The 27,489-nt window shown below is 39.3% G+C and overlaps 1 protein-coding gene across 4 annotated transcripts in view; it reads right to left on the bottom strand.

Annotated features, from left to right (window-relative positions):
- cadpsa (Ca2+-dependent activator protein for secretion a) overlaps nt 1–27,489 on the bottom strand; it is a 342,730-nt gene that overhangs the window by 134,443 nt on the left and 180,798 nt on the right. For all 4 annotated transcript variants that reach the window (XM_061874508.1, XM_061874509.1, XM_061874511.1 and 1 more), the window contains 2 exons: nt 17,008–17,164; nt 1,000–1,141 (listed from right to left, as the gene is read on the bottom strand). In XM_061874508.1, the coding sequence (XP_061730492.1) occupies nt 1,000–1,141; nt 17,008–17,164 (299 nt within the window). The remainder of the gene's footprint in view (nt 1–999; nt 1,142–17,007; nt 17,165–27,489) is intronic.

Genomic DNA, 27,489 nt, shown 5'->3' with positions numbered 1-27,489 from the left:
GCTATCCGCCATGAAAACGTACTTTGTATGATGGCATTAATTTTGTCTTAAAGTCCAGTTCAGAGAAGTATTTAATCTTGGATACAGTATATAATTCTCCATATTGGCAAAAACATTCATTTAATTCAATTTCATTCCAAAAAATTAAACAATATTTTTGCATCTGACAAAAAACACCCACACACGTTGGCTTACTCTATTAAAAATGCCATATTTGTTATAAATACAATTAAAAAAAACAAGAAAATAGAGAGACCTGGAGAGACCTGTGTCTGCGAGTTTGAGCGCCCCCATTTCTCCCAGTGTGGCGAGTCAGAGTACTGCTGAGGCATTGAACTGCAAGTTGACAATGTATCGCCTCCTACCTTGAGGCAGAGGTACTTGCTGCCTCATGACCTGCCTTTTCCCCGTAGCAACAAACATGCGCCCCCTTGCACGCACACGCCCAGTACACACTGTGTGTAGCCGTGGAGGCACCCCCTGTGTCTGCCTCACTTCTCGTCTGCTGCATTGTTTTGATCAGGAAACATGGAATTTCCGCGATTTTGACCATGGAAATTATCAAAATATACAGGAACCACACCAAAATCACATAGAAAGCATAAACCAAAAGAGAAATATTAAAACTTATTTTATTTTATTACTTCATTTTGGAACATCTCATGGTTAAGCCACCTGGTGGCAGGTGAGGCACTGCCTCACTTGCCTCCCCTGACAGCACGTCACTTTAATTCTTAAAATTCATATGTGACAGTGTCAAAATTATGTATTTGTCTTGTTTATGTTAATCTATTTTGTACAACTTTTGTGTTATGTTTGTCCTCCTACAGAAACATTATTGAAACAACAAATATGTATTTCCCCCATCTCTTTTCATATTTTAAAAATCTCCAGGGAGCCACTAGGGCGCTGCTATAAAGTCGCATGCGGGGTTGCTGACCCCCGCATTAGATGAGCGTCATAGGAAGCTAAGAAAGAAAACAAATAAAGTGCCCTTACTTGACAGGTTCCCATGATTCCCTTTCAAAGCCTCTGTGAATAGACTGAGCAATGGAGGATTCCATCAGATCCACATAGCGGACCACCAGGGGGGCATACAGGTCTTGCAGGTGTTTGTGGAACTTCCCGTTGCAGAGGTTATCTGTAAGGAAACCAAGGTGACATTTTTGTAATATTTCATTATTGAATTGAAAAAACATCTGCTAAATATTCTTACTTAAGTAAATATTTAGATGACTACTTTTTACTTTTGAGTCAAAACATTCCAAAATAACAGTACCATTTCTTCGGTACAGGTTTTACCCACATGTGTTCATGACTAAGGCTCAATTTGGATGCCCCTCCTCCACCTTTGTTTTTGCCCTCCCTCCTTGGTTTTACGTGTTCATGTCAATCAAGAGGCATTCAAATGATTTGTTAGGTATGGGGGATGGGCGACGTACGTCCCTCAATGCAAAGTGAGCTCGCAGACCTGATTTTCATAATAATGACACTCATGATTCTAGTCAGACTTCAAACCTGTGCTACTGCACATTAATATTGGCTTCAAACACAAATGCACATAAAAACTGTCACGGCGCAAGGTCTTCACTCTGCAATATACACAGCTGATGCTCATAAGGCTCCATGTTTCTCAAGCATTCCAGGGCCAGAACATAGCCCCCTGTATAGTACAGTAAGCCTACACGTCCCTAGCTATCTTCCTATGTGCATTCGCTACTCTGTGTTTCTCCTCCTCTGTGCTCATTGTCTTGTGTCCTGTGTCGACATCCCGCAGCGTTTCTAGGTTTCCTGGTTTCAAGCTGTGTGTCTCGCCTCCCCGAATTCCCTCTGGTTCCCTGGCTGCCTTCCTGGATCTCAACTTCTTGCCTGGACACCAACCTTGACGCCTCGCCCCTGCCCCTAACCTCTTGCTTGCCCACAGACCTGCAAGTCTGCCTTGACCACCCTGACTTCTGCATAGCGCTCAACACGCACATTCAACAACTCCTATTAAAGGCCTACTGAAACCCACTACTACCCACCACGCAGTCTGATAGTTTATATATCAATGATGAAATATTAACATTGCAACACATGCCAATACGGCCTTTTTAGTTTACCAAATTGCAATTTTAAATTTCTCGGGACTTTTTTCTTGAAAACGTCGCGTAATGATGACGTGTACGCGTGACGTCACGAGCTGTTATGAATATGAGCGCTGCACACACACAGCTAAAAGTCGTCTACTTTAACGGCATAATTACACAGTATTTTGGACATCTGTGTTGCTGAATCTTTTGCAATTTGTTCAATTAATATTGGAGAAGTCAAAGTAGAAAGACAGAGTTGGGAAATTTAGCCTTTAGCCACACAAACACACGGTGATTCCTTGCTTAAAATTAACAGAGGTGAAACTTTACTATGGATCACAGCGGACATGGATCCCGACTACATGTCAAACAGCAGGTTTCGGTGAGAAAATTGTGGTTAAAAAGTCGCCTCTTAATGGATTTCAGTTGAGCTTGTGCCGTCCATACAGCTGCCGTCGACTTTCCTGAGACACTGCGCGTCAACACGCGGCCGTGGACGTACACTTCCGACTATCAGTAACTAAAACACTAGCAACACAATAGAAAGATAAGGGATTTCCCAGAATTATCCTAGTAAATGTCTCTAAAACATATGAATCTGTCTCAATGCAACGCGATTACAATCGCGTTTTTTTTTTTTACTTTTAACTTTTTTTTTTCTAGTCCTATCAATACCCTCAAACACAAAATCTTTTATCCTCGCTCAAATAAATGGGGAAATCGCCGTTTTCTCGGTCTGAATAGCTGTTTTTGTTGGAGGCTCCCATTAAAATCAATGTGAATATATGAGGAGCCATCAACAGGTGACGTCATCGTCTGCGACTTCCAGTAGAGGCAGGGCTTTTCTCCAGTTGCGAATTTTATCGTGGATGTTATCTACTAAATCCTTTCAGCAAAAATATGACAATATCGCGAAATGATCAAGTATGACACATAGAATGGACCTGCTATAAGAAAATCTCATTTCACTAGGCCTTTAACACTCAGTTAAAGACAACACGTAAACTGTGTCCCAATTCAGGGTCTGCATCCTTCGAAGGGCGAATTTAAAGGCTGCTTACGTCACAATGCTGCCTTCCAATTCGAAGGCTCCTCCAAATGCAATCGACGAATGTGCCCTCCTTTTTCCTGTATTCGGAGGATGCACCGCGACTATCTTTTGTGGCCTCCTTATTCCCAAGATGCTTTGCGTGCCTTTGTTCAACCCGGTTCTTTTTGACGATGGCGGCAAATACAAGCAGCGGCATCTGCGCCGGCAGCGACAGCTAAAATACTTTCAAATCTAAGTATCCTCCACAGGCTAAACTGTCACATTTAACAACGGGCGACGCATCCTTCAGAGGTGCCTTCGAAAGTCCAGTTTTCTGAGGCTGCGGAGTCTGGGTCCTCTAAAGGATGCAGACCCTGAATTGGGACACAGCTATAGTCACACCATATGTATCTTGATTTATTACACACATCATTTTATTATATTAATAAATACCCCCAGAGTTAAACGACGTCCCTCCCTCTGTGCCGTCCCTTCTCCCACTGAAACCGTAACAGAACCATATTTTATATAAAGTACTTGCCTGTCTCGCCAAAAGCGTTGTCTTCTAAACGGTTTTCATCTTAATAAAGACAGGCGAAAGAAAACATGAAGAGCGCAAGCAAAGCCGAACATCACGCGCGACGGCATCTTGAAAAATAAACAACCATTTTGCACATCTGCCTTACGTCACTGCTGGCAAACGGCGAGGGTCGATGACGTAGCGAGATTTAGTTCGTATGCAGAGGGACAAGATACGAGAGCCAAAAACGAGGGTCAAGTCGACATGGGGAGGCTGAAGAGGGAGAATTCCAATTGAGCCTGAACCTCTCGTGTCATGTTCAAGTGTTCTTTGGACTACTTTAAGTTTATTGGTTGTGACTCATCTCTTCTCACAGGTGTGCCACAGCATTAATCAGTACTCAGTGTAACAGATCCAGGTTGGATCTGTTTGTTGTTTTTAAATCCCAACCGATCACACACACACACACACACACACACACACACACATGCGTCTCCCTTTCTCTGCCGGCATCCAACTGGTAAAAAGACAACACTGACAAAGACCACAGGAGATAAAATGGAGGCCAGTGTGTGCTAATGCGATGCCTCACGGCTCCATGCAGCGCTCTCTGTCTTTGTTTTTCTCTCCCCCTCTGAGCATGTGTGTGTTTGTGTGTTGGCGTTGGAGTCAAGGTCAGCGATGCACAGTAGGTGCAATTTTTCCTGTGTTCCCTGATTGCCACTCTGCTAATTAGCCACTTTCAGCGGCTGTTGTCCACTTGGATGTGTTGTGTCCAGAGGTGTGTTTGCAGGGCTCGCCGCTGCCCACAAAAAAAACGCTGCTTTGGACCTCATTAACTCCTCTGAAGGCGACGAGACTTTGGCGCCTGTCTGGTGCTAAGGCTATTTACTGCTACATAAGCGCGCCGCTGTGGGGCGCCGCAGCAGATGACCTTCCTTGCATGTCTTCAACATGATGGACAAACTAGTGAGCATCCTGGATGATGCCAGTCGCCCTCTGCATAGTGTTATCAGTAGCCAGAGAAGCATGTTCAGTGCTAGACTGCTTCATCCCAAGTGCAGGACTAATAGACTCAAGAACTCTTTTGTCCCACACGCCATTAGACTGTACAACTCCTCTCTGGGACGGGGGACGGGGGGTACTAGGATGACAGGGGATGCAAAACATTAACAGTGCAACACGTTTTCATAACATGGTCACTACTGCCTACTTTGTCTTGTTATATTCTTATTTTACTGTTATATTGTTATTCCCATGGTTTTTATTCTTTTTGTAATATTTCTCTATTTTGTTTCCTTTTAAACCCCCATTATTTACTTTTTACTTTTTTCTTTAAATTGATCTCAACTCTGTACACTGCTGCTGGAATTTTAATTTTCCTGAAGGAACTCTCCTGAAGGAATCAATAAAGTACTATCTAGCTATCTATCTATCTATCTATGACACAGCTTGTGTTTAAAACATAGTGTTTGTATCAGGGCTGTCAAAAATAAAGCCTTAACTTGTGGGTTGTAGGGTTGTACAGTATACCGGTATTAGTATAGTCCCGTGGTACTAATGAATCATATTCAGTACTATGCCACCCTCCGTGCCCCCGTCGTCTTCACGTCGTGTCATTTCTTGTTTACGAGCAGACGAGCGTGTTCGGCAGCACACAGTCACGCAGTACTTACAAACCCCATTTCCATATGAGTTGGGAAATTGTGTTAGATGTAAATATAAATGGAATACAATGATTTGCAAATCCTTTTCAACCCATATTCAGTTGAATGCAATACAAAGACAAGATATTTGATGTTCAAACTCATAAACTTTTTTTTTGCAAACGATAATTAACTTAGAATTTCATGACTGCAACATGTGCCGAAGTAGTTGGGAAAGGGCATGTTCACCACTGTGTTACATGGCCTTTCCTTTTAACAACACTCAGTAAACCTTTGGGAACTGAGGAGACACATTTTTTAAGCTTCTCAGGTGGAAATTCTTTCCCATTCTTGCTTGATGTACAGCTTAAGTTGCTCAACAGTCTGGGGGTCTCCGTTGTGGTATTTCAGGCTTCATAACGCGCCACATATTTTCAATGGGAGACAGGTCTGGACTACAGGCAGTACCCGCACCCAAACAGTCAGGATCAAAACCCGCTCTGAAGCATTGATCAATCCAAACCTATTGGCTGCCATAAAGGACAGAGACGGAAAATGCTTTCAATACCAAGCGTGTAAAACCGAAGTAGATAAACAACCCAATAATGATAACCTCAAATAAATCCTTTCAACATTCAAAAAGCAATGCAATAAATTAAAAAATAAGACAAAACCTGACTAATCCTTAAAGAAAAATTACATCAACAACAAAGTAGAGGAAAACACAAAAATGCCACGTGAGCTCTGGAAAATTCTCAACAACCAGCTTCCTGGATACAGCCAGAAACTTAGAACCAGACTCACCAACATCAACATCAAGGAGGATGACTCCCTAATTCAGACAAACTGGAGGTAGCAAGCAGACTTAACATCTTTTTCACCAGCATAGCCACAACTCTCGTTAACAAGATGTACCATCACTCTGGTCGCTTGGGTGTAGAATACATTAAAGCCTTCTACAGAAACCTAGGAGTAATCAACAACAATTTCAAATTAGAAATGGTCTCAGCTGACGAGGTTGTTAATAAATTGAGCGCGCTCCACCCAAACAAGGCCACGGTCCTTGACAATATCCCCTCCAGATTCCTCATGGACTCTGCCACCACCATTGCCCCAATAATCACTCATATAATAAACCTCTCAATCAAACAAAATAGCAAGAGTAACCCCCCTTTATAAAAAAGGAAGCAAATTAGAACTTGGTAACTACCGACCTGTTTATATTTTCAGTTCCATTTCGAAAGTAATGGAAAAATAGTTTATGAACATAGGAACCTTGCTACTAATAAACTAATGTACAAATTCCTATCCGGCTTCAGAACTAACCACTCCACTGACACATGCCTTCTCTATCTGACCGACCACATCAAACATGAGGTGGACACGGGCAAATACTGCGGCATGGTCATGCTGGACATTTAGAAGGCTTTTGACACCATTAACCACGCTATACTGTTGGATAAGCTCAGAGCAATCGGATTTGATAAAACCTCATCCAGCTGGATGCAATCTTACTTGGAGGGGAGGAAACAGGTGGTAGAGGTGAACGGCACCATGTCCCCTCCCCTCTCAGTAAGCTGTGGAGTCCCCCAAGGCAGTATACTAGGACCTTTACTGTTCCTAATATACGTAAATGACATGCCATCAGCATGCCACTGTGAATTGTTCCTGTTCGCGGATGACTCGACCCCGCTGGTATCCGGTAAGGACAAGTCACAGGTGGGACAAATCCTCAGTGAACTCCTTAATACTTGCACCTGGCTCGCTGACAACAAGCTATCCATACACTTACTGTAGGTAAAACGGAATCCATCCTATTTGGGTCCCACATCAACCTTAAGAAAGTGAGTAACTTCACTATAAAAGTGAGTGACATTGTCATCACCAGGAAAGATGAGATCACCTACGTATGTTCCATTCTAGAGGCTAATCTTTCCTGTGATAAAATGGCAACCAAGGTAATCAAAAAGTTCAACCAAAGAACGAAATTCCTCTACAAAATCTCCTCTCTGGTCAACAAAAGCACCTTGAAGATTCTAGCGGGAACTCTCATTCAACCCTTCTTCGATTATGCTTGCACCTCCTGGTACCCCAGCACCTCCAAAACCCTCAAATCTAGACTCCAAACATCCCAGAACAAGCTAGTCTGGTTACTTTTAGACCTCCACCCCAGATCACACCTCACTCCAACCCAATTCTCCAAAGTGAGCTGGCTCGGGGTGGAGGACAGAGTCAAACAACTTGCACTGACCCTAGTCTATAAAATCCGCTACACCTCCCTGATACCGAAGTACATGTCAAACTACTTCCTTAATGTAAATGGCCGCCTTAACCACAACACCAGGGGGAGCTCCACAAACCACGTTAAACCCAGATTCTGATCTAACAAAGGTCTTAACTCATTCTCTTTCTATGCCACATCAATGTGGAATGCACTCCCAACACGTGTAAAAGTAAGTGCATCTCTATATTCCTTCAAAACCGCTCTAAAACAACACCTCCAGGCAACTTCAACCCTACACTAATACCCTCCTCCATTCACATCCCATCTCCCCGGATTGTAAATAACCTAATGTATACAATCAAATGCAATTCTAATGTATATACTTGTTCTTATGCTATCTGAACTCACTATGTTCTCTGCTGGCTGTAAATATCCTACTGTAAGACCTACACTGTTTCAATGTCCATTTCTCTGTTGATGCAACTGTTGATGACTCAAGTACTGATATCAACGAAAGCTCCTCATCCCACCCCCCGGATTGTAAATAATGTAAATAATTCAATGTACATACTATGATGATTAACCTGTGTGATGACTGTATTATGCTGATAGTATATAATTGTACCATAAATTGATTAAAGTGGACCCCGACTTAAACAAGTTGAAAAACTTATTCGGGTGTTACCATTTAGTGGTCAATTGTACGGAATATGTACTGTACTGTGCAATCTACTAAAAAAAGTTTCAACCAATCAAAGCACTCTTTACTATGAAACCACATTGATGTAACACGTGGCTTGGCGTTCTCTTGCTGAAATAGGCAGGGGCGTCCCTGGTAACGTTGCTTGGATGGCAACATATGTTGCTCCAAAACCTGTATGTACCTTTCAGCATTAATGGCGCCTTAACAGATGTGTAAGTTACCCATGTCTTAGGCACTAATACACCCCCATACCATCACAGATGCTAGCTTTTCAACTTTGCGCCTATAACAATTCGGATGGTTCTTTTCCTCTTTGATCCAAAGGACATGACGTCCATAGTTTCCAAAAACAATTTGAAATGTGGATTCGTCAGACCACAGAACACTTTTCCACTTTGTACCAGTCCATCTTAGATAAGCTCAGGCCCAACGAAGCCGACGGCGTTTCCGGGTGTTGTTGATAAACGGTTTTCGCCTTGCATAGCAGAGTTTTAATTTGCACTTACAGATGTAGCGACCAACTGTAGTTACTGACAGTGGGTTTCTGAAGTGTTCCTGAGCCCATGTGGGATATCCTTTACACACTGATGTCGCTTGTTGATGCAGTACAGCCTGAGGGATCGAAGGTCACGGGCTTAGCTGCTTACGTGCAGTGATTTCTCCAGATTCTCTGAACCCTTTGATGACATTATGGACTGTAGATGGTGAAATCCCTAAATTCCTTGCAATAGCTGGTTGAGAAAGGTTTTTCTTAAACTGTTCAACAATTTGCTCAAGGATTTGTTGACAAAGTGGTGACCCTCGCCCCATCCTTGTTTGTGAATGACTGAGCATTTCATGGATCTACTTTTATACCAGATAATGGCACCCACCTGTTACCAATTTGCCTGTTCACCTGTGGGATGTTCCAAATAAGTGTTTGATGAGCATTCCTCAACTTGCTTACAAGTATAATCCCTGCAGGATGAGGAATAGCGAAACATGCTTCACTTCACACCGTAGCTCCCTGGCGTCAAAATGTAAACAAACGCCACTGGTGGATCTACACCAAGTATAATCCCTGCAGGATGAGGAATAGCGAAACATGCTTCACTTCACACCGTAGCTCCCTGGCGTCAAAATGTAAACAAACGCCACTGGTGGATCTACACCTAATATCCACTGTAATGATACCAAGTACAGGAGCACATCTTGTCTCTAATACTACGGCAATATTTTTTGGCATCACATCTTCTTTTGTTTTTTTATTTATTTATATTATATTTATAAACTCAGGAAATATGTTCCTGGACACATGAGGACTTTGAATATGACCAACGTCTGATCCTGTAACGACCTGGTATCGGATTGATAGCCAAATTTGTGGTATCAACCAAAACTAATGTAAAGCATCCAAACAACTGAAAAATAAGTGATTATTACATTTTAACAGTAGTGTAGATAGAACATGTTAAAAGAGAAAGTAAGAATATATTAACAGTAAACGAACAAGTAGATGAATAATATTTTTTTACAGTTTGACCCTCATAATGTTGACAAAATAATGGAATGATAAATGACACAATATGGTACTGCATACGTCAGCAGACTAATTAGGAGTCTTTGTTTGTTTACTTACCACTAAAAGACAAGTTCACTGTTATATTTATAGACAAACTTGCAAAAAGGAACATATGTTTAATGTACCGTAATTTTTTTTGTTGAAACAAAGCCAAAAATGCAATTTTTTGTGGTCTCCTTCATTTAGAAAAGTATCAAAAAGTACCGAAATAATTTTGGTACTGGTACCAGTGCCAAACAATTGGTATCGGGACAACACTAGTGCGATGTATCCTGAAAAATTACCGCATTCATCACGTATGAACCTAGATTAATTGGGCAACGTATTTTGACTGTACATGCTCCTTTTCCTTAACTTTGGATGGTCACCTGAAAGATGGAGCAGGTTGTTAGATGGTCAGTGATCAGGTCAAATCATACGTCGGAGTGAAGAGGCTCTGACTTGTGTGCTTGTGGCAAATTTCACCTCAACATAAACCCCAAACGATACTTTCGGTAAAACCATTGGTTAATTTTGAGCAAATAAATAAGGTACATCCAAGTATAACATTTTAAAACATTCCTGTATGACATTCTGCCAATGAAACTGCATTTGTGTCGGAATATTAGGGTCTTTTTTTATTTCATTTGAATTATACAATAAATTTACAGCGAATAATTATGATTAATTGGGACAGATCAACATTTCTCAAAAGTGTGATTATTTTGATAAAACATTTTTTAATTTTGACAACACTAGTTTATATTGTAGATGTGCAGGCTGTCCCAAAAGTCAACGCTGGTCTAAAGACTACATTCACACCACAGGTCAATTATTTGCCCATATGTTACTGGTATCTGAGGTTTCAATGATGACTGATTTTTCATTGACATTTTTCAATGAGAATACTTAACTTAGACTTCCACAAATTGTATTGATCCACAAGGGAAATTGATCCACACAGTAGCTCAGTTCCAAAGGATGGAAAGGATAATGCACACAAGGGCACAAACAGAGGATGAAAACATCCTCAGCCTTTTCATATAAACCCATAAAGGAATGGAACAACCTCACAACACTTGAAAATTTAACAGATTACTCTTCATTTACTATTGAAGTTAAAAAAGGGCTTTGGAGCAATCAAAGCTGCTCACACGGTCACTAAGGTGGGCACTATGTTTGACAGATCAACTTAATGTGTATTATATTTATCCATGACAGCATTTTTGTTGTAAATTGTGAGGTGTGTCTGTTAAAATCATGGTTGTTTTTACAAATGATGACAGATGTGAACAATAGCATGTATTGTCTTTGTATGATGATGTAAATGTGATGTGGTTGTATATTAAGTATGTGTCCATGAAAGGGCATTTTATGACTTTTCTTGATTTGATTATGTGATATGGTATGATTTTATTGTCATTGTTTTATTGCATTTTTGTATACCTTTAATTTAGTTAGCCAGGGACTGCAAATGGAAATGAGCTATTTAGCTATATTCTGTTACAGAACATATCTGTCTTTGAGCTTAATGTTTCTGTGCATTGTCCCTTCAAGTAACGACTAAACTAACAAAAGGTATAAAGTAGACTAAAAATGTACCATAGTTACAATACAAAACATATTTAATATTTACATATTATGTATAGACTGATATCATATTATGATATTATATATACTATATTATATACAGTTTATCCATCCATCCATTTTCTACCGCTTATTCCCTTTCGGGGTGGCGGGGGGCGCTGGCGCCTATCTCAGCTGCAATCGGGCGGAAGGCAGGGTACACCCTGGACAAGTCGCCACCTCATCGCAGGGCCAACACAGATAGACAGACAACATTCACACTCACATTCACACACTAGGGCCAATTTAGTGTTGCCAATCAACCTATCCCCAGGTGCATGTCTTTGGAAGTGGGAGGAAGCCGGAGTACCCGGAGGGAACCCACGCATTCACGGGGAGAACATGCAAACTCCACACAGAAAGATCCCGAGCCTGGATTTGAACTCAGGAGTGCAGGAACTTCGTATTGTGAGGCAGACGCACTAACCCCTCTGCCACCGTGAAGTTTACATTTTTTCAAATCCGACCCAGGCTTCTTTCATATGTGGATATAAAATCAGAAATGTATCCGATGTTCGAGCTCATCCAACCTATTTGTCCTCAAAAGTTGACGAACGTCACAATCCTTTGCCAAAACAGTGGAGTGTAAAAGTGAATGCCGGATGAAGGAGCAGAAAAGAGTTAGTAGCGAACAGATGACGCCTTTGAAGTGATTTAAATTAGGTGTGTCTCGATTCAACTTTTTTTACTTATTAAACGACAGCCTTGATATAAATCTGACACGATATCAGCACAAATATAACATTTTTTATTATTTTGTAGTCTAGAATTTTAAAAACGAGTTAATGGTGGATCCTGGCGGTGCTGAATGGAAGTTCTTGAGTGGAGTGGTATGTGTATTATTTAGTTGTTAAATCTAGATTTCTTGGGCAGCACAGTGGAGGCAGTGGTTAGTGCTCGTGCCTCAAAGTGAGAAGGTCCTGGGTTCGATTCCTGGGCTCGGGGTCTTTCTGTGTGGAAGTTGCATGTTTTTCCCTGTTAGGTGCGTGGATTCTCTCAGCTCAGTTCACTACCCCTTCCTCCCACCTCCAAATACATGTACCTAGGCTGATATGCAACACTGAATTTGCCTGTCTGTCTGTGTTGGCCTTGTGATGAGGTAGCGACTTACCCAGATTGTAGAAAATGGATGGCTAGATCCTGTTTTCTTACACTTCTGAGTTTTATTTGCAAGTATGCATTAATTTCAGTTGGTTCAGGAAATAGTCTTTGCCATTAACTTCATTGTGCCAGTATTGTATTTTGGTGTTTATATTGTCAACATGGTTCTGTACCTAGTAGAACTGGGCTCAATTCCTATTTGGACCTGTGCCAGGAAGGTTTGCAAACTTACATTTTAATTATGTATTTTTTTATTTATTCTGCATTTTAAAAAAAACAATTATTGAACAATATATTTCCAAATAATTAATTACAGTACAAAATATGCATCACATCAAATTTAAGTTTGATTTTTAGTGATACAATTTTTTCACATGAATAAAAAAGTGTGGAAAAAAATGTGTAATGGGGTTGGGGGGGCTCAAATAAAATTCTGCTTAAGGCCCCTGGCTCAGAATGTTGATTGCAAGGAATAAATATTCCATTCCATTCATGTCTCAGAAACTGTACTGATGACAGATTTATTTTACTGACTCTCTGATGTTTGCTATTGTATGCGTTCACTATGTCCACTGGTATGCACTTCAATTGTACAGACACAGGCAACTATCCCTAATGCTATCTGTTAAGATGAATATGTCAATTAGACTCTGGCTTCTCCTTGACTCCCGTTTAGCTAACAGGAAAGGGGAAGCATTCCCTGGGGACAATTAGCACCCCACTGATTGAGTCAGAAGAGTGAGCAGTGAAGTGTATCCTTTACAGGACAACGCGCAGCATCGGTGTACCTGCAGGCAAGAATGCAGTTCATTATGGACATTTCTAGTAAGCGGCAACCGTTGTCAAGACAAGACCATTATCTTTGCACACACACACACACACACACACACACACACACACACACACACACACTCATACAAACACACACACACAAACACTTGATACAGGGGGTATGTAAAAGTCTGACCCACAAACGGAAAGCGTGCATTTAGATGACGCACAATGGTTGTAACAATTAAAATAATGAATTAAAAAATGGCGTCAATAAACTGTAATAGTTATTTTGTTTTTAAAAAAAACACTCAACATTTTATTGAGGTGGCATTATAACAAATATGTTGTTTAATTCACATTTTTCCATAGTCTTCATCACTGTATCAGTTAATAGGGGCGTTCCGATCTGATATTGATATCAGCAAAAAAAAATACATACAGTGGGGCAAAAAAGTATTTAGTCAGCCACTGATTGTGCAAGTTCTCCCACTTAAAATGATGACAAAGGTCTGTAATTTTCATCATAGGTACACTTCAACTGTGAGAGACAGAATGTGAAAAAAAAATCCAGGAATTCACATTGTAGGAATTTTAATGAATTTATTTGTAAATTATGGTGCAAAATAAGTATTTGGTCAACCATTCAAAGCTCTCACTGATGGAAGGAGGTTTTGGCTCAAAATCTCACGATACATGGCCCCATTCATTCTTTCCTTAACACGGATCAATCGTCCTGTACCCTTAGCAGAAAAACAGCCCCAAAACATGATGTTTCCACCCCCATGCTTCACAGTAGGTGTGGTGTTCTTGGGATGCAACTCAGTATTCTTCTTCCTCCAAACACGACGAGTTGCGTTTATACCAAAATGGATACATGGATGATACAGCAGAAGATTGGGAGAATGTCATGTGGTCAGATGAAACCAAAATAGAACTTTTTGGCTGTTTTTCTGCTAAGGGGACAGGACAATTGATTTGTGTTATGGAAAGAATGAACAAGGCCATGTATCGTGTATTTTTGAGCCAAAACCTCCTTCCATCAGTGAGAGCTTTGAATGGTTGACCAAATACTTATTTTCCACCATAATTTACAAATGAATTATTTAAAATTCCTACAATGTGAATTCCTTGATTTTTTTTCACATTCTTTCTCTCACAGTTGAAGTGTACCTATGATGAAAATTACAGACCTCTGTCATCATTTTAAGTGGGAGAACTTGCACAATCGGTGGCTGACTAAATACTTTTTTGCCCCACTGTATCAGCTGATACTGGCTTGCATGCAAAAATGCAGATGTAAGCTCTGTCCTGCAGTGTGTTTACTTGTGCAGAGCTGGACAGCCAGTTAACATCTAAATGCCCTCCAATAAGCACACAAGGTTGGTCTTTTCTTCTATTTCAGTCAAGTCAATTACAAAAGGTAAAAATTATAGAATATACGAGCTAGCAGCTACACAAAAGCTAAGCACACACTGGCACAGAAGCTAAGCATATGTCTTTAAATTAACGATAAGCAGTCTAAAACAGCACATTTGTTAATATAAACAAGTATCAACTATTTATAGTTGCATATTACTAACACATACAAAGTCTTCAAGGCAGAAGCATATTAAAAAGTATCGAGTAACAAATGTGTCCGTATCATTCAACTTACTGCGTTCTGAGCTTAACCTAATGTATCATTGTAGCCACTAGATGTCGCCATAAAAAAAAAATACTGCTTCATTTGAATTTAAAAACAGCATAAGTCTGTCATGAGGAGGGCCGCTCTACCTTATACGCACATCCCTTGACCTGAGTTGGGTCCCATTTTGCTTGAACAAGCGCATCTAAAAAGTCAAATAATGAATAACAGGGCGCTTCTGATTAAATTTTACCGTAACATAGTCCCAGACCCATTCCTGCTCCATCACAGATATACAGTATACAGTATAATGCAACGTGGTTGTGGGTTTGTGGTTGGCTGGTAAGGCAGTTGCATTGGTTGGGTTGGTTGGTTGAAGTTTATTTCGAACATGGAAACAGTTTCAACATGAAATATCACATAATTTTAATTTCTCTTACAACATGCCCAAAAAGTAGTAGGAAGAAGCAAATCTTATTTAATCCTGCCCCTTCTAGCCTTTTTAGCGATTACTAACACATACTGTGTGTTTACTTGTTCTCAATTTGTAACACGATTTACGTCAAGGATTTTTAAATACAACAGTTCTTTTAATAAATAGATAAAACAGTTATGATTCACTTAATTAGATCATTAATATCTCATTTTCAATAACATCAAGACATTTATCATAATTCTTAATTGTTCTTTGCAAACTGGTAGTTTGAATAACCTCTTAAACTGGATCATATTAGCACTTTGTTTGACTTCTTTGCTTAATGATAATCCATTCCATAATTCAATTCCACAAAATGATATCCTCAAGGTCTTAAGTGTTGTATGTGCAATAAAATGTTTTAAATTAGATTTTTCTCTAAGGTTGTATTTCTCCTGTTTTGTTGAGAAGAATTGTACTTTCTTGGGTAGCAGGTTATAGTTGGCTTTGTACAGAATTGTATCTATTTGCAAATGCCCCAAATCATTGAATTTCAATATTTTAGATTCAATAAATGAGTACCTTGAAGGTAGAAAAGCACTATACAAGTACAATAAATAAAGGGTTTGTATGTTCTCTATATAAACGGTAAACGGGTTGTACTTGTATAGCGCTTTTCTACCTTCAAGGTAGTCAAAGCGCTTTGACACTACTTCCACATTTACCCATTCACACACACTGATAGAGGGAGCTGCCATGCAAGGTGCTAACCAACACCCATCAGGAGCAAGGGTGAAGTGTCTTGCTCAGGACACAACGGACGTGACGATGTTGGTACTAGGTGTGGATTGAACCAGCTTCCCACGGGTTGCGCACGCCAATATTATGTATTATTCCAACTAATCTTTTTTGTTACACAATTAGTGAATGTATTGTACTTTTACAATTATTTCCCCATATTTCAAACCTAGGTTGCAGTTTTGTCAGGAATATTTGTAGATTGAGACTTTAATTATGTTAAATTTGTTATTTTTCACACAAAAAACACTTATTGAACAACTTAAATGGTAAATGGTTGTACTTGTATAGCGCTTTTCTACCCCTTTTTAAGGAGCCCAAAGCGCTTTGACAGTATTTCCACATTCACCCATTCACACACATGTTCACACACTGATGGCGTGTCAGTTATTTTCATATTTACTTTCAACGATTTAGCCAGGAGCGGCCCTGGTCATACTTTTAGTGTTTTCTTACACCTTCCATTGTTTTATGAGTAATTTCACTTGATCAAACCTTTTCTAATTAAAGTAAGTACCATTATTTGTGCTGATATCGTATTGTTTAATATCGGTATCAGCCAAAACTCAAGGCTCAAATATCGGTATCGTATCGGAAGGGACAAAATTGTGTCAGGACACCTCTATCTATGAATACATCACCTTATTCATTCAAATACATAACTACAAAGCATACTTCCAAAAAAGTACCTATCTAACCAAACCTAGATAAATATGAGGGATCCTAAATTAATCTGTGCACCAAAAGTAAAAGTGGGCATTTGAATCTGTGTAAATGCAGTACAAGTACTCGTTGAAATTCTGCTATGTAAATTTCTTAAATTCTAACTCCTTCTAAGGCTCCTAAGCCCCGAGTGAACCTGCTGAACTAATGGTCAGGCACGTACAGCTACTTGAGACCCCATGCTGAATGTTCAAGATCCCCCACTCACAGTCCGTCCTCAGGAAGTCATTGAGCAGCTGAAAGAGAGGGAAACTGTCCCAGCTGTCTGGAGGCTGAACTTCAAGAGCCGCGTCCATGTCAGCCGAGTAAAGACACAAGAAGGTTTCAGCGTGTTCCACCATCAGGTCTGACCACCATGCAAAGGCCTTTGAGATAGAGAAGAGCGGAAGACAAGTGCAGGTAGTTGAATCATTTCAATAGGTTGAGAAAGATGGATTTTATATATATATATATATATATATATATATATATATATATATATATATATATATATATATATATATATATATATATATATATATATATATATTTCTACTGTACAGTCGAGCTCTACTCAATAATGTTATGTTTTCAATGTAGTGAGTCTCCGGGATTCACAGGTAGTGATTTGAGTGGACCCCTTTGAAATTCAATGGGTTCCCAATGAAAAAAAAATCTATATCATCATCTTCTTCTTAAATTGTATCTGTAGACTCTTTTGATTATGGTCCGATATGGTATTGGTTATAATTAACGTATGTATTCATTGGTGTTCAAAACATATCCAAAGTTAATGGTGCCATATGTAATAATTTCATGTCAAGTCTTCATTAAATGGCCCTGGTATGTCAAAAGGCATTAATGAATCGTGTTCTTTTTGAATACCTTTATAACTCATAACAGTAGTTCAGCCGGTATATGCTCATTTCAAAATTAGATTTACAGCCCCGAAATCTTATTGTTTGCATTTTGATGTCCCTGCCCTCCACCGTTTGACCAATTAAAAAGTCTGTGAGTGTGTGACATCCAGGTTGCCAGTTACGCACCGCCATCTTCGTCTAGCTACTGCCACTGGTAAAGTTACTAAACATGTCAGACCATAGTAAATCTAAAAGGCATTGTTAGGATTCTCAACTTATTCATGAAAAAAGCCAGGAACAAAACGAGGATTTGTATCGGGGATGCCAGATGGAGACGATTAATGGTGGAGAAGATATTTACATCTGACGGCAAACTTGCATAATTCCTCCTTGATAATTAAGTAAAGCATTTACTTATTACTTGTAATAAATGGAAATGGACATTTAGTATACAATATTGTTCAATAGAGTCTATGATGTTGTCTAACAAAGCTAGTATGTCCGTGCAACGAATGATTAGTGTGATGGTGCTAAGCTCCTAGTGTAATGCAAGCAAAGTCAATGACACATCGACATGTAGGCAAACAGGAGAAATACATGCCGATTAGCCTGTATGTCGATGTGTAATCAAACTGACAGGGAAAAATACATTTTCAACGAATAAAACCCATGTGGATATGGGTAGTGTCAGTGTCTATTTCGTTCTCAATATGCTGATACGCTGAGAAAATGGGTTCCAACATTAGCATCATGGCGATGTGAAACGTATGGCGACAACCACATCACATGATAAAATAATTCCTCATTCCTTTTTGCATATTGTGGACTACATGTACCAAGTTATAAGGCAATCTGAAACTGTAGCCTATAGGCATAACTTGGCAAAATGTCTCATCTGTAGTTTTGGGCATACATTAGGCTACTAAAGATGCTCTACTTATTTTCCACCAGTATAACCATTGCTACCGTTGGCTGTAGTTGTAGTCTTAGTTTTCTGATAGTACTGACAATACCCATATGATTCCCATTTGTTGTGATATTGTACGCAGGCATGGCGTACTTCTTCTAGGAGTGTAACGGTACACAAAAATGTTGGTTCGGTACGTACCTCGGCTTAGAGGTCACGGTTCGGTTCATTTTCGGTACAGTAAGAAAACAACAAAATATAATTTTTGGGGTTATTTATTTACCAAATTTGTAAACAATGGCTTTATCCTTTTAACATTGGGAACACTATAATAATTCTGCCCATGTTAATCCACATTAAACTGCCTCAAGTTGTTGCTTTGATTAAATAAAATGACAAAACATTTCTTCTACATATAAAAAGTGCAACATTAAACAGTTTCAAGTCAACTCATCATGCTTAATTTATTACAGCATTTGGGAAGCCTTTAGTTGACTTTAATTAGGTATATGTTATATTTTTGTCAACATGTGATAGCAGGGACTCTGCCATTCAAAACTACGCTGCTACATTACTAATGATTAATGTAAATATTGCTGAAAAAATAGTACAATAGCAATAAGAGACTATTCATCCCTGAACACCATGGACTTCAAGTGAAATAACAGACAGACAGGGTGCACGCACACACACACACACACACACACACACACACACACACACACACACACACACACACACACACACAGCAAAACAAAATGAACTAACGTTACGCTAAAAGCTAATTAGCCTTCACCTCAAGCCAGAACTGTTTCTAGAAGGTCAACAGGCTCATAGTGATGTTAGTAGTTGTGACTAGGAGGTGTTTTTTATGATTTGGGGAGAGTATGCTGTCTTATGCTCACCTGCTAAACACTATTCTACTCAACGCCGAAGCATTGACTACATGTGCTCTGAATACGCACTGCTGATTGGATTTGTATGTAACCAATCAGATGGTTGTGTGGGTGGGACAATGCTGGGTGCAGAAGAAGCAAAGCAGCTTGTTAAGACTTTAGATTGCAAACTCGTTCGGTACACCCCCGTACCGAACCGAAACCCCCACACCGAAATGGTTCTATACAAATACACGTACCATTACACCCCTAACTTCTTCCTGAAAATAGCCTAATTTCTGTGTAGAATGTGTTGGTTAGAGATTTGTTATTGACAAAACGATTGTCTGTTCAGCTATTATGGTTCCAGCACCTCAACCCCTAGTAAGAGTCAATGGAAGTTTGAAGTTCATTGTAGTAGCCCAGTTGATTGAGCTGGATTCGGCTGCCTATCTGGCAACCTCAGTCAAGGAGAGGGGGAAGGAACTACAAAAATTTGACCGTGATGGCAGTACAATTTCTGGCCAGATTTTCACATATGGCTCCTTTAAGCAAATACAATTTTCAGAAGTATAACGAAATGGCAACCTACATTCAAAGTATTTTTTATCACTGCCGCCCACCACAGTATTTTTTTAAATGTTACAAACCACATATTAATTGTTGAAATGGAATGAGTGTTGACTAATGTTGTTGTCTTTTCATGAATTGATTAATGTGGACCCCGACTCAAACAAGTGGAAAAACGTATTCGGGTGTTACCATTTAATGGTCAATTGTACGGAATATGTACTGAACTGTGCAATCTACTAATAAAAGTATTAATCAAAGTCAATCAATTGGTAGCAGGTACATTAACATGTTGTGATACGTGTACATATGATCACGTCTGTGATGAGCAGATTAACAGAAAGTCGAAACAGCGCTTGTAGGGCTGCAACTAACGACTATTTCTATACCCGATTTGTCATCAACTATCTTTAAAATCAGTCGAATAATCGGATTATCACTCGTACACAACTCGGCTTTTATTTTGCGATTGTTTTATAAATTTCAATTTGAGACATTTTTTGGGCATGTACTAACTAATTATAAAGATGACAACTTCATTCAGAAATATTTATACATGAACTGTGCAGGCCATTGGGCTGTTACAAAATACAAAATAACAATTAAACGTTGGTCCATTCAAAACCAAACAGTGGAAAGGTATCAGTTGCAACCTCTGATTCTCAGCAAAAATAATATGAAAATAACTTTAAACTCAAGGAAGCCATTAAAATAATTAAAATCAAAGCAATGTTTTAAAGTAATGTTTTGATTTTTAGAAAGATATGTCCAAATGTCTAAACTGCCACTGCTTTAAACAAATATGCCTGCATCACTGACGTACTGCCATTAAAGGGAAGTTTGGCTTAATACATTTTTTTTCCTGTTTAAGGTCAAATGATATCATACTTTCCAGGTTTTGCTCACGGTATTATATCGCCTGTGCATCTTTTATTTCTGCCTGACAAAACATTAGGGATGACGTCACCGACTATTATTAACTAATGCATTTGTCGCGACATATTTCATTGTGTAATTGTTTTGAGGTGCAAGCCGTTTCTCTGCAAATGTTTTGATTTAGGTTGCAAACAAACATTTAGGTCAGAAGCCAGCTTAAAATTGTCATCTTTTGTGGTCATGTTCTGTTTGAGTTCAGACTCATTGTGCAATCTTGTTTGTTTTTGTCACCATGACAACTCATTAGTTTTCACCTGTCATGCCACGCACTTCATTCACTTGGACTCATGCACCTGTTAGTCACTATTTAAGCCTGCAGTTACCAGGCAATCAGCCTGGCAACATCACCCTCTACACACCCTTGCTACCCATGCTGATGATCCAGGCTCTATTCTCATTCCACGTAAGTTTTCGTTATTCATGCCATAGTTAGCAAGTTTTGTTTTATATCCATAGTTTACGTTACAGTAATAGTTTTTGTTTTCATAGCCAAGTTTTGTACCTCCGCTGAGAGCGCCTTTCGTTTGTTCTTGCGTTGTTTGTTCCCCGCCTTGTGCGCGCCCTTTTGTTTGGTCCGGTCCTGTTGATTTGCACCACGGGAAAACAAACCACACTATAGTCCACGACTTGACACAGGTACCTAGTTGGCTTTGCATATTTAACAGTGAAACCCATAAGATCCGTCCAAAATCATCCAATTTTACTCGATAGCATTAGCCAATAGCTAGCGAGACATAACTTTGTTCTTCCAAGCATAGGTGTGAAGAAAGTGGGTGTGAAGTACAGTGCTCAGAAGGAAAAGTGGATGATATTCATTGATTAAAAAAACGAAAATATGATCGAAGTGTGCGTATGGCTGACTTGGTGTAGCAGTGCTGTCAAAGCGCTTTACAATCTGCACCAAATGGAGAAGCAGCTGGAAGGACACTGTAGATGTCCCCTCTCCAAGGTAAACACTGTACATTATTACATTACTTCTTAAAACTACCGCTGTTGTTTATTTCCTACTGTATTGTTTCACATCTAGAAGTAAATTTTTCTTATTAAAAATTACAAATTAAAAGGGTAAACTAAGTCAAGGCACTACTGTGCATATTTTCAATTGTCACAGTGGAGGAACCTTAAGACTCTTGAGAAGAACCCCTGAGTAAACATAGCGTTTGCTCATTAACACCAAGCCGTCAACACATTATTGAACAAAACCCCTGGCTTACAACGTACTTCTTATGGCATTGTATACTTACCTTAAGCTCAGTCTCATAAAATCAAGGGCTGTGTTTCAATTGGTACACTTGCATACTTACACTTAGTCCTATGAGTACATAAGTGTGTTAGTCTGTCACTACGTTTCCATGCACTAAATTACCGTACTTCCTTGAATTGCCGCAGGGCATATAGTATGCGCCTGTCTCGAATTACTGCCGGGTCAAATTTGCTTCCCAAAATAATTAGCGCATGCTTAGTATTACCGTCTGGTCAAACTCGTGACGTCACGAGTGACACTTCCCCTGTCATCATTTTCAAAATGGAGGAGGCTGATTTCAATACCGGTAATTTGAAATCGCACAAAGGGAAGAAGATTAAGAGCTATTCAGTAGGATTTAAGGTCCAAGTTTACATCACACTCAATTTTTTACTGCATACCTTTGGTAAACGCAGGAGTGTGAAGAGGTAATTAGCGCCCCGGCGGCAAATTCAAGGAAATACGGTAGTCTGATTTCTCAAATACTGTATATATGTTCAAATGTGCATTGTCACACCTACGTGTGATGTCCAAGTGTCCATGCATTCTCTTTAATGCTACTATTGGCCATATGCCGTGTGCCGCTTGTACACTGGGGGGCACTTATTTTGTTCTTAGCAGGGATGCATTTCTTGCTTTTCCAGTTGACCTATGACGCCACCTTCGGTATCTGCTGCTTCTTACAAGTTAATAGCCTAGCTTTGTTGTACGTGTTGTACTGATAACAGTAGTTCAGCCAGGATATGCTCATTTCAAAATTAGATTTGTTGTTGTTTTCATTTTGATATCCCGCCCTCCATCGTTTGACCAATTAGAAAGTGTGTGAGTATTTCACAGCCAGGTTGCCAGTTACGCACCGCCATCTTTGTCTAGCTACCGCCACTGGTAAAGTTACTAATCATGTCAGATTTTAGTGAATCTGAAAGGCGTCGTTACGATTCTCAACTTATTCATTACAAAGCCAGGAATAAAACGAGGATTTGTATCGGAGATTCCTTTAAAAGATGGAGTCGATTGAAGGCGGAGAAGATTTTTTTCATCTGACGCCAAACTTGCCAATTTCCTCCTTGATAGGTAAGTAAGGTGTTTACTTGTTACTTGTAAGAAATGGAAATGAACATTTCGGATGTGAACTATATTGTCGAATACAGTCTATTATATTTGTGCAACGAATGCTTAGTGTGATGGTGCCAAGCTCCTAGTGCATGGGTGTCAAACTCTGGCCCAAATTTGGCCCGCCGTGTAATTTAATTTGGCCCTTGAGGTAATGTCATATTAACATTAGAGCTAGCCCGCCGGTACTATACAGCGGCGGTGCCGCTATAACACCGCATTCACCGCTAATACTCATACATGCCAACCCTCCCGATTTTCCCGGGAGACTCCCGAAGTTCAGTGCCCTACTGAAAATCTCCCGGGACAACCATTCTCCGGAATTTCTCTCGCTTTCCACTCGGACAACAATATTGGGGGCGTCACGTCCGCTTTTCCTCTATACAAACAGCGTGCCGATCCAGTCACATAACGTAAGCGGCTCGTAAGCACACGTAAGTGAATGCAACGCATACTTAGTCAACAGCCATACGGGTCGCACTGAGGGTGGCCATACTTTAACACTGTTACAAATGTGTGTCAAACTGTGAACCCACACCAAACAAGAATGAAAAACCCATTTCGGGAGAACATCTGCACCGTAACACAACATAAACACGACAGAACAAATACACATAACCCTTTGCAGCACTAACTCTTCCAGGACGCTACAATATACACACCCTGCTACCACCAACCCCGCCCACCTCATTATTTAATTTTCTAATTTATTAGCCTGTGGAAAAAGTTAATGTTGATATTTACTTTAGAAGGCTGCAAAAAGAAAACAGGCATTACATTTTTTATTTAAATTTTATTTCATATACCGTTGATGTTCTTTCGTTTGTTATTTGAACGTTGGCTTTGCACTATTAAGTTATATAAGGGCTGCTTGTTCCACATTCAGTGTTAAAGCAAATCAGTGTAGCAAACTGAGAAATAATTAACATTTTATTCATGCACTTTCTCTGCTACTTCAGTGTTTGAATGTTTGATTTATTCATTATTGTTAATTTATTTTCAAATGTATTATTAGCCTGTGGAAAAAAGTTTATGTTGATATTTAACTCAGAAGGCTGCAAAATAGAAAAGAGGCATTCAATGTTTTTTAAAATTTTATTTGATATGCCATTGATATTTTTTCATTATCATTATTTGAAGCTCGATGATTTTGCACGTCACTATAAAATTATATAAGCCTTACTTGTTCAATATTCAATGCAAAACTTGTTTGGGTCCCTATTAAAAGGTTAACTTGTTCAACCTTGGCCCGCAGCTTTGTTCAGTTTTAAATGTTGGCCCACTCTGTATTTGAGTTTGACACTCCTGTCCTAGTGTAATGCTAGCCCGATCAATGACACATCGACATGTAGGCAAACGGGAAAAAAATGCCCTTTAGCCTGTAAGTCGATGTGTAATTGAACTGACAGGACAAAACATATTTAAGATCTATGTGGATATGGGTAGTGTCAGTGCCTATTTCGTTCTCAATATGCTGATACGCTGAGGAAATGGGTACCAACATTAGCACGGCTGACATCATGGCAATGTGAAACTCAAACCCAAATCACACTACAAAATAATTCCTCATACGTGTTTGCATATTGTGGACTACATGTACGAAACATAATTTTTCTTTGCAAATAATCCTTAACTACAAATATAATGTCTTTAATGGCTATGTTGATGTTAAAGACCAACAGCATCAACAAATGATCTTGGATTGCGTTACGAACATGACGCTAGTACCAAGAATGCAACTGATCAGATGGAGGTCCCAATTAAAGAAAGCCCGGCGGGAAAGTTTTTTTGAAGGAATTTCCATACCAAGAATCATGGAAACAAAACTTATGAATGTCTCGGAGTTCATTCATAAGGGTCTGTAGATTGATGGAAGGAGTTTTAAAATCCGAAGGTACAGACCGTTTGTGTCAAGGCCCGATACCGCTCAGATGATGGTTGCTGTTACTCTGGACTATCTTGCCAGTTGTGTGGACTACAGAGTCATTTTTAATCCGTTTGGAGTTCACAAATGCAGCATTAAAAGGTTTTTGTACACTTTATTATTTGCCTTGTAACACACCTGCCTCAGTATCTTTCATCTAATCAGTATTTCATGTGGGAGTTCGAATTAAGCCGGAATTTTACATTTCCTTGGCTACCTTAAATAAGTCTCTGCTTCTTTTTTTTCTTCCATGGATGCACTTTAAAATCTTCAGTTTTTTTAAAGTGTGAATCAAATAAACAGTCTCCTCTTCATTACAATAGTTTTAAGTTTTTATTGAATGGTATCTGCTTCCGGGGTGGTATATCGCCCGTTGAAAAGGGTAACCTCTTGCGGCACACACCCCTTTGAGAGATCTGGTTTCCAATCGCCTAATCCAGGTGTGTTAGTCGGACTTTTCAAAAACCGAACACAATCAGATTAAGGTGTTTCCATGGGTTGTTGAACGTTTATTCAGATCCGAATTATCTGAAAAATCGGACTAATTTAGTGTATGGACACGTACAGAGTGTTATGTTATTTGCAGACCCAAAATTGTCCATAGGTTAATGTGATCGGTTGTTTGCATATAAGTGCTCTACGATTTCCTGGTGATCAGTCTGGAGCAGTTGAGTTTATACCAAAATGGATACATGGATGATACAGCAGAGGATCGGGAGAATGTCAGGTGGTCAGATGAAACCAAAATAGAACTTTTTGGTATAAACTCAACTCGTCGTGTTTGGAGGAAGAAGAATACTGAGTTGCATCCCAAGAACACCACACCTACTGTGAAGCATGGGGGTGGAAACATCATGCTTTGGGGCTGTTTTTCTGCCAAGGGGACAGGACGATTGATCCGTGTTCAGGAAAGAATTAATGGGGCCATGTATCGTGAGATTTTGAGCCAATACCTCCTTCCATCAGTGAGAGATTTAAATGGTTGACCAAATACTTATTTTCCACCATAATTTACATATAAATTATTTGAAATTCCTACAATTTGAATTCCTGGAATTTTTTTTTCACATTCTTTCTCTCACAGTTGAAGTGTACCTATGATGAAAATTACAGACCTCTGTCATCATTTTAAGTGGGAGAACTTGCACAATCGGTGGCTGACTAAATACTTTTTTGCCCCACTGTACGTCACAGTATCAATTCCAGTCGTTCAACAATCGCTATTTATTTGGAATCAAAATGTATATTCATATATTAAATTAAGCCTATTATTTGCGCATTATTGACTACAGATGCACCGAAAAGGAAGTATCCACTTCCGCTGGCGGGTTGTGTTTTTTCTTGCGTACACAAATGATGTAGCTCGTCCAAAGCTAAAAAAAACAGTCGCATTCAGGTCACATTGCCAATTACACTGCAGTCAGATTTGCAAATATCAGATTCCTATAAAATTCTGACTACCTCTTGATGAGACCTGGATCTGATACAAAAAGATCAGATCTAAAGCACTTTGGAGTGGCAAAAAAATCTGATCTGTGTCACTTTAGGGGGAAAATAACTAGATCTGGTGTGCAGTGAAAATAAGGGCTTTGATGAAAAAAAAAAAATCTGCACAAAATGTTTTGTTCATTTTTGCGGTGTAGGTTAAAGTGTTTTACATATTCCTGAGTTAATTTTGCTGATCAATTTGGATTTATTAATTTATTGAGTTTATTTAATTTTATTTTTCAGTATAAAATGATTCAAGTCAGTCAAAAATGTGAGTTTATTTTTCTTTTTTGGCAAATTGATGAACTTTAAATATTTTCTGTTTAACACTGTTAATAAAGTAATTTTTTGTTGTAAGTTGTCCCAAAGTCCAATGTCCCAAAGTACCCCAAAAAGGACCATCTTCCCCTAAAGACCTCAAAGTACCCCCACAAGTACTTACGGGACCCAGAGGACCCCAAATAGTCCCAAGAACCAAAGTAACATCTTCCCCTTAAAGCAGGGATCACCAACCTTTTTGAAACCAAGAGCTACTTCTTGGGTACTGATTGATGCGAAGGGCTACCAGTTTGATACAAACTTAAATAAATTGCCAGAAATAGCCAATTTGCTCTATTTACCTTTAATAAATAAATCTATATATATAAAAAAATGGGTATTTCTATCTGTCATTCCGTCGTACATTTTTTTTCCTTTTACGGAAGGTTTTTTGTAGAGAATAAATGATGAAAAAAACACTAAATTGAACGGTTTAAAAGAAGAGAAAACACTAAAAAAATGAAAATTAAATTATGA

This window comes from Nerophis ophidion, linkage group LG16 (genome assembly GCF_033978795.1).
Source record: "Nerophis ophidion isolate RoL-2023_Sa linkage group LG16, RoL_Noph_v1.0, whole genome shotgun sequence".
NCBI lineage: Eukaryota > Metazoa > Chordata > Actinopteri > Syngnathiformes > Syngnathidae > Nerophis > Nerophis ophidion.
Note: the sequence above shows the minus strand (reverse complement) of the source record. Positions and strands in the feature narration are given on the sequence as shown.